At 50.0% G+C, this 12,303-nt stretch overlaps 1 protein-coding gene across 1 annotated transcript; it reads left to right on the top strand.

The window, feature by feature from the left end:
* Positions 1-264: 264 nt before the first annotated feature.
* On the top strand, positions 265-9,547 carry gdpd3b (glycerophosphodiester phosphodiesterase domain containing 3b). The gene is made up of 10 exons (XM_073034069.1): positions 265-657; positions 1,015-1,057; positions 2,609-2,744; positions 3,211-3,256; positions 3,726-3,844; positions 6,169-6,258; positions 6,976-7,109; positions 7,280-7,339; positions 8,253-8,304; positions 8,951-9,547. Exons 1-10 carry the CDS (start codon positions 519-521, stop codon positions 9,098-9,100), a joined length of 969 nt encoding a protein of 322 aa, XP_072890170.1. The 5' UTR covers positions 265-518; the 3' UTR covers positions 9,101-9,547.
* Positions 9,548-12,303: the final 2,756 nt, after the last annotated feature.

Here is a 12,303-nt window from a genome sequence, read left to right as displayed (position 1 = left end):
TCTGCCTCCTTCCTCTCTCTCTACCTGTCTATTTCTTTAGCCCCCTCTCTCTATCCCTTACTCTCTCTTCTCTCAATCTCTCTCTCCTTCTATTCCCTCTGTCTGTCTCTCTTTAACTCTGCTTTCTGTCTTTCTATTCCTCTGTCTCTCTATCCCTTCTCACTCCCCTCTCTCTCCATCCCTCCCTCTGTCTTTAACCCCTCTCCCTCTGTCCTGAGGGTCAAGTCACTACACAGAGAGCAGAGGGAGAACGGGGCCGTGGGAGGCCAGTGTTTGGCTCTGCACAGACCTAGACAGTCTGCGCTTTCATTCGCTGACAACAGGTACAGAGTCCACACTGACCCACCCGGACACACCCCACATCCTCCAACCCCCGCCTAAGAGAGCCAGGCTGAGCCAGCACTGGGCTGGAATGTGCCTGGACAGGCTCGAATGAGACCAGGACAGAACCGGTCAGACAAGAGGGAGCAGAGGCTGGTGCTGGTGAAGCGAGAGGGAACCCGAGGAGGAGGTGCGGTATGATGTTTCCACTGCTGATGGCTCTCACCACTCTGGCTGGATACATACTGGCCTCCGCTTGGTTTCTCCGTCACCCATGGGTGCTCCACAGGAGGAAGAAACTGGTGTTTCAAGCCCGGCACATCTCCCACCGCGGAGGTGAGTGAGGGACGGCAGGCAGGGAAAAGAAAAGAGGGTGGGGGTAGAGGAGGGAAAAGGAGGCAGGGAAGAGGATTTGGAGGGGAGAGGGTGGTAAGAGTGTAGGGGAAGGAGGGATAGGATAGAGGGAAGGGAGGAGAGGAGGACTCATGCTCCCCAGTTGGATCTGCCTCTCCATGGAGTCGCTCCCATGTTGGAGAGGGAAGGATGTGTGTGTGTGTGTGTGTGTGTGTGTGTGTGTGTGTGTGTGTGTGTGTGTGTGTGTGTGTGTGTGTGTGTGTGTGTGTGTGTGTGTGTGTGTGTGTGGGTGAGTTCAGGGTGAGATTTTCTGTCTGATTTACCCCATTCCACCGACAGGAGCCGGAGAGCGGATCGAGAACACAATGGAAGCCTTCCAACAGTGAGTGTCTCCCCACCCTGTTATCATCATTGTCACCACCTTCCCTCCACAGTGAAAGCCACAACAGCAAGTGCCCCTCCCCCATCATCATCTCCCTCTCCTTCCATATCCCACTCTGCCCCCTCTGAAGCACACTACGATCCCACACCGCTGTCCAATTGGCTCTGCCTGCGTCCGCACCTCCTCGGGCCGTGAGCACTCAGCCACGTGTTCTCATTGGCTGCTGCTCTGTGAGGGTCCCACAGACAGCCTGTACAAGATACAATCACACAGACTACTGTCCTTATGCCCACATAGTCCTGGACAGTCTGTACAGAGTCAGCCGACTCCCTGAGCTAATTGGCTACCCACACCAAGCTTTATCCCCATGGACAGCAGATGCACAGTGCAACCCCATGACCCACTCTGATTGGCTCTCCCTGTGTGTCCCAGGAACTGCCCTGATTGGCTCTCCCCTGTCTCTGTCTCCCTGAGTTAAGACCATAAGACACAGGAGCAGAATTAGGCCATTAAGCCCATCGAGTCTGCTCTACCTTTCCATTATGGCTAATTAATTATCCCTCTCAACCGCATCCTCCCTCCTCTCTGTAATTTTTGAGGCCATGACTAATCATTAAACTTTGTAGGACCTTGACAAAGGCTCTGTAGAAACATCCACTGCCTTGTCTTCATTCACTTTCCTGGATTCCCAAGAACCTCCCCAGGTCTCTGGACTCTGACTAGTGCCTTATAAAGCCTCAGCATTACATCCTTGATTTTATATTCTAGTCCTCTCAAAATGAATGCTAAACATTGCATTTGCCTTCCTCACCACAGACTCAACCTGCAAATTAACCTTTAGGGAATCCTGCACAAGGACTCCCAAATCGCTTTGCACCTCTGATTTTTGAATTCTCTCCCAATTAAAAAAAAATAGTCTATGCATTTATTCCTTCTACCAAAATGCACGACCTTACACTTCTGAACACTGTATTTCATCTGCCACTTCTTTGCCCATTCTCCTAATCTGTCCAAGTCCTTCTGTAGTCTCTCTACTTCCTGAAAATTACCTGCCCCTCCACCTATCTTCATATTGTCTGCAATCTTGACCAGAAACCTATCAGTTCCATCATCTAAATCATTAACATAGAATGTAAAAAGAATTAGTCCCAACATAGACCCCTGTGGAACACCAATTGCCACCAACAGCCAACCAGAAAGGGCTCCCTTTACTCCCACTCTTTGCCCCCTGCCAATAGGCCACTGCTTATCCTGCTAGAATCTTTCCTGTAATACCATGGGCTTGTAGCTTGTTAAGCAACCTCATGTGTGGCACCTTGTCAAAGGCCTTCTGAAAATCCACTTACACAACATCAACTGATGTCTATTTTTGGCAACTTTGTCTATCTTGTTTATTATTTTTTCAAAGAATTCCAACAGATTTGTTAGGCAAGATTTTCCCTTGAGGAAACTATGCTGACCTTGTCCTACTTTATCATGTGCCTCCAAGGTGGAAGCACAGTATGATTCCACAATCCTCTCTGACTGGCTCTCTCCACACCCCCCTCCCAGTGCTGCCGAGTGTGGGACAGACATGCTGGAGTTGGACTGCTGCCTTACTCGGGACGGGGAGGTTGTTGTGTCCCACGACACGACCCTCGAGAGGCAGGCCGGCCTTGAGGTCAGAATCCGGGATGTCGACTACAAGGTCAGTCTCTTGGCGAGGGAGGGAAACCTTGTGGGGTGGAGGGGAGGCCTTCAGGGTAAGGGGAAACCCTCAGGTAGGAGGGAGACCTTGTGGGGTGGAGGGAGGCAGAGGGATGGGGTTGGGAGAGACCCTCAGGGTATAAGGGGAAACCCTCAGGTAGCAGAGAGACCCTCAGTGAGGTAGGAGACCATCGGTGATGGTGAGTGACTATCAAGGAGGAGTAGAACTCTTGGTGATAAGTCCATCAGGTACAGGAGCACAATTAGGCCATTTGGCCCATCAAGTCTGCTCTGCCATTTCATCATGGCAGATCCAATTTTCCTCTCAGCTGTGATCTCCTGCCTTCTGAGGAGTGAGGGAGGGAGACACTCAGAGAGGGAGGAGGGACCCTCCATGATGGAGGGAGGACCTCAGGGAGGGGAGAGTCCTTGCAGTGTTGACCCTCACTACTCCTCTCGTCCCTCAGGATCTGCCCCCCTACAAGGAGCAGTTGGAAGTTACTTTTTACTCAGGTGAGTCTGTGGGGTCGGGGGAAACGTCTGTGGGGGTCAAGGTTCACAGTCCTGGGGAGTGGTGGAGCCAGGGGTCAGAGGAGCGTTATGTGTCAGATTTGAACTCAAAGGGCCATTGGGGTTAGGGAGGGATGTGGCAAGAGGAGGTCGAGAGTAACAGAGATCTGGTCCAAGGTTGTCAAGACAGTCAAGGGTCGTGGAGTCACGATCATCAAGATGCATGGGAGTCAAAGGTCCGGAGGAGTTCCAGGGTCTTAGGGGCTCAGGGATCACAGTAAGACAGGGTCAAGGTGGTTCCGGGGATGTAAAGGGTCACAGACGTAAGGGCTCCTGGGGTCGTCAAGGTCAAAAGGTCAGATGTAATGGTGCATCCAGATTGGTTCAGGTTGTAGGTCAGGGGTTGTGAGAATCAGGGGTCACTGGGGTCAGGAGTGCTTACATCAAGTCACCTGTGCTCTCTCCACCTCAGGATGCTTCAGCACAGGGACAGATCGACGGATCCCACGGTTGGAGGAGGTTTTCCAGAACTTTCCAACACTCCCAATCAATGTCGAGATCAAAGAGAATGACCTAATGCTGATCCGCAAGGTGAGCTGGCCTGACCCCCTCACCTTTCTCCAGGGTCAGAAAGCACTTTGACCCAACCAGTCTGCGCTGAGCCAGTCCCATTTGCCTACATTTCTCCTGTTTCCCTCTGCATGTAGTCAGAGCAAAGTGCAGCACAATGTTAGACTGAAGTTTCAACCCACATAGCCCTCTACTTTCCCCTCATCCATCAGCCTTTCTAAAGGTTTCTGAAATGCCTCTACCACCACCCTGGCAAGGTATTCCACACACCCATCACTTTCCCTGCAAAAACCTAACTGAGACATCCGCCCCATACTTTCCTCTAATTGTCCTGAAATGATGCCCCCTTCTATTAGCCAATTCTACCCTGGGGAAAAAAGTCTCTGACTGTCCACTCAATCTCTGCCTCTTATCAAGTCACCTCTCATCCTCCTTCATTCCAAAGAGAAAAGCCCTAGCTTGCTCAACCCTCCCTCATAAGACATGCTCTCTCATCCAGGCAGCATCCTGGCAAATCTCCTCTGCACCCACTCTAAATCTTCCTTGTCCTTCCTATAATGAGGCAACCAGAACTAAACATAATATTTGAAATGTGGTCTAATTTCCCATTCTAATATGTCTCCGTGGTCTCCTCTACTGTACTGATGAGGCCACACTCATCTGAGGAGCTTCCAACCTGATGGCATGAACATTGATTTCTTGAACTGCTTATGGCTCACCCTCCCCCCCATTGTTCTCCTCTCTCACCTTATCTCCTTAACTACTCCTCACTTCGTCCTTCTCTTTCTTCCATGGCCTTCTGGTCTCTCTTATCAGATACCCCCTTTATCTCCTTCACCAATCAACATCTCAGCCCTCCCCCATCTCCCAGTTTCACCCCTCACCTACCATCTTGTACGTCCTCCTCCCCCCCCCCACCTTTGACTCTGACCTCCCCTTCCTTTCCGGTCTTGGCCCAAAAAGTCGATGGTTTTCTCTTTTCCATAAGTATTGCCTGACCTGCTGAGTTCCTTGAGCATGTTGCGTGTGTTACTCTGGATTTCCAGCATCTGCAGATTTTCTCATGTTGGGCTAACTAAGCTCACCTCTTTTCCAAACACAATGTCCATATCCCACCATCTTCCTCACGTTCACGTGCTTATCTAAACGTCTCTAAAATTCCTAATGTTTCTGCCTCTACCACCACCCCATCTCTGGGTAAAAAAAACTTGCCTCTCACATCTCCTTTGAACCTCCACTCCCTCTCACCTTAAATCCATGCTCTCTGGTTTTAGACATTTCAACCCTGGGAAAATGACACTGCCCATCTACTCTATCTGTGCCTCTCATTCTTATAAACCTCTATCAGATCCCCCTCAGCATCTGCTACCCCAGAGAAAACGACAAGTTTGTCCAGCCTCTCCTTACAGCTCAGGCCCTCTAATCCAGGCATCACCCTGGTAAGCTCTCTGCTACACCCTGTCTGAAACCCCCACTCCCTCACTGTAATTAACCAGTCACTAAGCTATACTACACAATTTACAGCCTGAGGGAACCTCAATTGTTTGACAGTTTTCCACTGTCAGCCTCCCTCTTCCATCTCCCCTCTCACTCCCTACCCTCCTCTCTCTCACCACCCTCACCCCTCTTTCGCCTACCTCTCTTGCCCCACGTCTCTCGCCACCCCCTCTCTCGGCCCCCTCTCCTCTCCCAAGGACTTATCTTCCTCCACTTGAAATGTACCCAGTGACTTGGCCTACTCAGCTGTCTGTGGCAATGAATTTAACAGATTCATTGCCCCCTGGCTAAAGAAAATTCTCCTCATCTCGTTTCTAAATTGACATTCTCCCATTCTTCTAGTCTGAAATTTTGCCCTCTGGTCTTAGACTCGCCCACTGTAGGAAACGCCCTCTCTACCTCCTCTATGTGTGCTCTCTGGTCCTCGACTCCCTCACTGTAGGAAACGCCCTCTCTACCTCCTCTATCTGTGCCCTCTGGTCCTCAACTCCCTCACTGTAGGAATCACCCTCTTCACATCCACTCTATCAAAGCCTTTCAATATTCGAAAGGTTTCAATGAGATCCCCCTTCATTCTTTTAAACTCCAGTAAGTACAAGCCCAGAGTCATCAAACACTCCTCATATGTTAACCCTTTCATTCCTGGGACACTTGCATGAACCTCCTCTGTCCCATCTCTAGTACCAGCACATCCCTTCTTGGATAAGAGGCCCAAAGCTGCTCACAATACTCCGTGTGGTCTGACCGATGCCTTATAAAGCCTTAGCTTTGGATCCCACCCTCACCTGCCAGTCTAGTTTTGTTTCTCTGAGAATGCCTCAGTCTTGTGCTCTCTCTTTCGGCCTCAGGTGTCGGACCTGGTGAAGAGGTACAAGCGGGAACAGATCACAGTGTGGGCCACTGAGAAAGACGAGATCATGCGGCAGTGTCACAGGGAGGTGAGGCAACTGCGTGAGCTTCACTGTCAGGTGTCGTTTAACTTTCTGAGAGAAAGTGCAATGCAGGTAGATGATAAGTTTCTAGACCAGGTAGATTGTGAGGTGAAGAGTTCATCTTTTACAATCCATTCAACACTCTGGCAATAGCATGTAGAGGGTGTCATTGAGCCTAACTGTTCTGTAAGACCATAAGAGATTAGAGGAGATTTTCGTATCTTCTGTCCAGTGGCAGGTGGGGAACAGAGACAAAAGGTCAAAGTCAGGCTTAATGTCTGACCCCAGGTTTAATGTCCGACCCCGGAGTTTGATGTTCGATCCCGAGTTTACCGTGAGCACAGTGAAAAATTGACCTACAACAACATCACAGGCACAGAGAATCAGAGACATAATATTCACAGAAAACATCAGTTATCTTAAACTTTTACACGGAAAAACACAGTGAAAGCAAAAAATGTAAATGTCATCAAAGTGGGAACAGGGCTGCTGTGCTGAAGAGTGGTGAGGAGGGAGTAGGGATCTGTTGAGGAGGTATTTGGGAGGGGATAGGGAACAAAGAAGGGAGGTGGTGTTGAGGAGGGAGGGAGGGGTGTTGAGCAGGGAGGTGGTGTTGAGGATGGAGGGCAAGAGGGAAGGAGAACAGAGGGGGTCTTATGGATGGAGGGAGGCATTGTTGAGTATGGAGGGCTGTTGGGAGGGTACTGACCCTCTGTCCCCCAGAACAGGTCAATGCCACGGGCATTCACCATGCACCGGATGATCTATCTCCTGCTGGCCTACTGTTCCGGGATCCTCCCATTCCTGCCCCTCGGTGAGGCCTGTCTCGAGTGTCCCATGCCATCCATCGTTGGCAGGTAACATCCCCCTTCCCTTCTGTCCTACTCCTCACTCTCCTCAAACCCCTCATCTCTCCTCCTCACCCTCTCATCTCCCTCACATTACCCTCCCCTCCAACTCCCTCCCCTCCCTCATCCCCTCTCCCCCTTGAGGCCCCTTACCTCACTTGTTCTCCTTCCTCCCTCAGGTACTACATCCCCAGGACCGGGCCCTTAAGCTTCCCTCTGCTCCCTCAGATTCTTGACTGGTGAGTGGGTGGGGGTGGAGGGAGTGTGGGATGGGAGGGAGAGAGGAAAGAGGACAAAGGAGGAGGGTGTAGGTGAGAGGGCAGTGTGGGAGGGAGAGGGAAAGAAGGGGAGGGGGAGAAAGGGATTGAGAATGGAAGCAGAGAATGAGAGAGGAGTGGGTCGAGGGAGGTGGGAGGGAAGAAGTCGAGGGGAGTGTAGGAAGAGTGTGGAGAGATGGAGGAGGGAGGGTTTGGGGAGATTGAAGGGGGTGTGTCTGAGAGAGGAGGGAGTGGAGGGGGGACAGAGAGATTGGGCTGTACGGGAGGGAGGGGTTAGAATTGCAGGGGAGTGAGAGTAGAGGATGAGGGGGTAGAGGAGGGGGTGAGGAGCTGGCAAGGGTTACAGGTTAGTGGGGAGGGGAATCACAATTCCCCAACAAGTGGGGCTGAGCTCAGGAATGATGCACCCACCCACCCAGCCCCTACAGCAATAGAGGGGAGGGGAGTGGAGCAGGAGAGATCCTCAAGGGGTTGCGAGGGTGGAGGAGACAAGGGAACGAGGAGGCAAGGAAGAGGCATGATACTTGGGTAACATCAGGCAGAGTGGAGCATCACAGGACAGGAGGGAGAGGAAAAACAAACCGGAGGCTGGAGGAGAATCTGGAGGGAAGGTGGGGGAGGGAGAGGAGAGGGAGGGGAAACAAATGAGAGGTGGGGGGAGAGAGGTGTGGTTGAAGGCATGGTTTGAACTACAACTAGTGACAAAGTAACTCTCAACCCGTTCCCCCCCCCACTTCCCCTTGCCCCTCTGTCTCACACCCTCCCTCCCCCTCTTGAACATTCACTCCATCCATCTTCCTCCCCACGGCACTATACTACATCTCACACTCTGCTTTCCCTCTCACCCGCTCCACGCCCCTCTCCCTCTCTCCAGGTTACTGACCCGAAGGACCTTCATTAAACACCTGGTGGATAGAGGGATTCAGGTAATGGGACACAGGGGTACGAGAGCACATGGGAGATGTTCACACACTGTGGTAGGCAGAAAACATCCCCACTCTGTACATAGTGTGGGCATCGAGAGCCCCCGGGGTAGGCACCTCCCCTCAAACACTCACTGTGAATATTGGGGAGTGTCGAGGGACAGGGGGACCTCAGTATTAAAGGGCTGGACACTCACTGTGAATGTTGGGGAGTGTCGAGGGACAGGGGGACCTCCATGTATCCATGTACAGGGTAGGAAATACACCAAGACTGGTTGGGAGACTTGAGGGACAGAGACACCTCGAAGTACCAGGGTATGACACACATTATGAATGGTGGAGAGTTTCAAGCGAGAGACACAGAGCACAGGGGTAGGACACACACATTGAATGGTGGGGAGTGTCGAGGGACAGAAAAACCTAACTGTACAAGGGTAGGGCACACACTATCAATGGTGGGGAGTGTGAAGGGACAGAGGAACCTCGGTGTGCAAGGGTAGGATACACACCATGAATGGAGGGGAGTGTCGAGGGACAGAGGGACCTTGGTGTACGAGAATAAGGGACACAAACCCAGAGGACTAGAATAATACATGTGCGATTTCCTCTCTTTCCCTCGCTCTCACCCCCAACCCCCACCCCGGATCAGGTTTACTTCTGGACACTCAATGAGGAAGCGGACTACCGAAGGGCATTCCTTATTGGAGCCACTGGAGTGATGACAGATTTTCCCAGCAAACTCCGGAGATTTCTGGACCAGAACCCTGATCTCGGTCCTCATCAGGAAAGCTCTGGATGAGCTCTATTCCCCTTTCGTCCATTTGGAGCCGCAGGCTGGACCCCTCACCTATTTGTGTGTGGATAATTTTCCCTCTGTTCCCAACTTTCCTCGCCTGTATTCCCAACCTCCCTCCCCTCCCCTCCCAACTTCCCCTCCCCTCTCCCTCCTCCCCCACCACTTACCCTTTCCCCTGCCTCTGTCCCTTTCCACCCTTTTCACCCCTCCTCTCCACACTCACTCCACTTCTCTCCTCCCTACTCCCCACCCCTGCCTCTCCCCACTCCCTCCGTTTCTGCCACCACCTCCCCTTGTCCTACTGTGGTAAACTATGTGTATACCTGTCTGGACACGCCCCTCTGCTGACTGCTCCTGTGGCTCCTCCCACAGCAATTGGAGGCACTGCTCCTCCCTCAATCTCCAAGATGTCGTGGTCACATTTGCAGCTAATAAAAGCCTATCTTTTTCCTCCTGTCTCCGAGAGTTATTGATGGTGCATCACCTACGTGCTTAGTAAAGTTCAGCGGCCTATCCTTCTGTTGTGTACAATCATTTATTTCCCCAAAGAATTGGAGTCACGGAGGCGAGACAGGGAGGGGTTTGATGATCGTCCATCACTCAAACACAGACCTTGCTTTGGAAGGTTTCACAGAACAGGCCCTTCACCCCACAATGTGCTGCCTATCCTTTAACCACTATAAAATCAATCTGATGCATCCCTCCATTTTTCTATCATCCATCTGCCTATCTAAGAGCCTTTTAATTGTCCCTAATGTATCTGCCTCTATCATCACCCCTGTGAGTACATTCCATACTGTGTAAAAACAACCTATATCCCCCTATACTTTCCTCCAATCACTTTAACAGTATGCCCCTTGTGTTAACCTTTTCTAGCCTGGGCAAAGGGCAGTGGCTGTTCTGTCTTTCAATATGGATGTGGACCCCAAAATTCCTCTGTTCCTTCACACCAGGGATGGCCAATCTATGGGGCATACACCAAAAGTGGCACATTGCACCCCAGTGATAATAATAAAAAAAAATCAGCCTACTCATGCAAAAAAATATTAACCAAAAATTGATTTGTAGGGAAAAAAACTATTGATAGGAATTCAAATAGCTTAGAGCTAGAAATGGGTTTTACTGAGAATAAATCTAAAATTTAGCAATTATTTTAGTGATATTATTTCGTGCACATCTTTTGGTGAATGTTATCTTCTTTCACATTAATCTGTTTTCAATTAAAAAATGTTCAAGGAGTCAAACTAGGAAAGAAAGACTTTTGTTCTGCAGTCGTTGCATAACTGTTCAATACACGTTTGATACTTTTTGCCAGTCAGTTTACAATTGACACTCGTGCGCTATGGAGTTGTGCTTTGTTCGTCCTTTGTGAACATTTGCAGTTTTGTACTTTTTCTAAAATTAAGCCTTGTTTTTACATTCAGTTACCCATCTCAGTGCAAAAGAAAAGCAGAAAGTGATAGTAAGCGTGAATTCAATGAACAGTGGGAAAATGAGTTCTTATTTATAGCAGGTCTGTCAGGAAAACCGTTGTGCATTGTTTGTGAAAACACTTTCGCACATAATAGATCTTAATAGACACAATAAAACACAACATCAGACTGAAATAGAAGGAAAACTTAAGCTAGTGCTTGGGTCTGAGTTACGGAAAGAATATGTGATTAAGAAAAAGGAAGAAATCAAAAGAAGACAAAATAGATTTGTTATAAGTCTCATTATGTAATGTTTATCTTGTTTTTATATTAAATCAATATATCATGTAAAAATGCTAAATATATCTATATTATCTTATTTTTACAAGAATTGTAAGGCACATCTGAACTCATGAGTGAAAAAATTGACTCATGGAATGTAAAATGTTGGCCATCCTGCTCTACACTAACAATCTTGCCATTAAACCAATATTATGCCTTCAGGCTTCCTGCGAATATGGGCCAAAGGCGAGTAAATGGGGCCGGTTCGGATAGGAATATGTGTCAGCATAAGAAAGGCCTGCTGCTGTCCCGGGCAACGCCGAAAGAGGGAAAGAAATGTAGTTATTCCTGCTCATTTCCGCCCGCAACAAAGATGGTGGCGTCAACATGATTTCCCCATTCCCCCGGATAGAGCTGCCCGCGAGAAATATGGCACCGCAATGCCAACAACAAATATGGCGCCGCCAGCTCTTGTCTTGCCCCACAAGTTAAGTTGATGCCAATTTCTTGACCGCAAGGAACATGGTATCGGACAACGCCATCACAGCGCTTGCATTCCGTCCGCGGATGAAGATGACGTCTGGCAGCTGCCCACAACAAATATGGTGGCAGCTGTGCATTCAAGTCCGCATGGACAAAATGGGCTCCGGAGATCTGCCCCGAACTAACATGGTGGATGCAGGCGACGGTAGCGAAGGAAGCAGTTTCCCTTTAACGGGCACCTGGAAATAGTTGTATGTGGATATTTGCAGACGTGTTGGAGGCGTCGGGGGGAGAGATTATGAGCCGGCGTTGGGGAGTTACGGGACTGTTCGGCGTAAACCACGCTTGCCCCTCACCAAGGTGGCGGGAGCTGGAGCCCGCCATCTCGCTACGCGGAGGGGCCCGGCCGCCATTTTGTGAGGCCGGCAGAGAGGCTGCCGGGAATAGGCGGGAACGTGAAGAGAAGGCGGGCGGGGGTCTGTAGGAAAATGGAGTTTCTGCCCCAAATCAGTGAAAATATCGAGAGAAAGGAGAATTTCTCCCCAGAATCAGGGACAATATGCAGGGAAAGTTGGAGGGGGTACGAAAGGTATTCTAGACAAGAGAGAAAATTCACCAGAGAAGGTGGGAATCTGACCCCTCACAAAATGGAAAACTGGTAGATTAGAAATTCCAGAATTGGGAACATTAAGTTCCGTTGAACTGTCATTCAACCGTACATGAAAGTGAAAGCCAAAGGAAAGCCTTCCTCTGGGGCCAAGGTGCAAAGCACATTGCCCACAGAACACTGCACATGATGCAGATGGTTACAATTTCAGGAAACATGCAGTTGCAAAGAAAGGAAAATAGAGGCCAAGTCCCAGAGTAGTACAGAAACATAGAAAAATCTCTATGACTGCAGATTCCTGGTCCAGCTTGTTCTTCTACTGAGTGAACGCCTGGGAGTGGTGCCAATAGGATGGGCCAGCATGCCCAGCAGAGGCCCCTGGGCAGCTGCAACGGGCCACCCCATGACTGAGACCTAGTCCT

The sequence above is a fragment of the Hemitrygon akajei genome, chromosome 31, assembly GCF_048418815.1.
Source record: "Hemitrygon akajei chromosome 31, sHemAka1.3, whole genome shotgun sequence".
Classification (NCBI taxonomy): domain Eukaryota; kingdom Metazoa; phylum Chordata; class Chondrichthyes; order Myliobatiformes; family Dasyatidae; genus Hemitrygon; species Hemitrygon akajei.
This window is presented reverse-complemented; position numbering and strand designations above follow the sequence as displayed.

Excerpts from the sequence above, each read along its gene's own strand:
- gdpd3b (XM_073034069.1), top strand. The coding sequence starts at position 519 with ATGATGTTTCCACTGCTGATGGCTCTCACCACTCTGGCTGGATACATA. Across the intron at positions 658-1,014 it reads GCACATCTCCCACCGCGGAG|GAGCCGGAGAGCGGATCGAG; the intron begins GTGAGTGAGGGA and ends TTCCACCGACAG. Across the intron at positions 7,340-8,252 it reads CTCCCTCAGATTCTTGACTG|GTTACTGACCCGAAGGACCT; the intron begins GTGAGTGGGTGG and ends CCCTCTCTCCAG.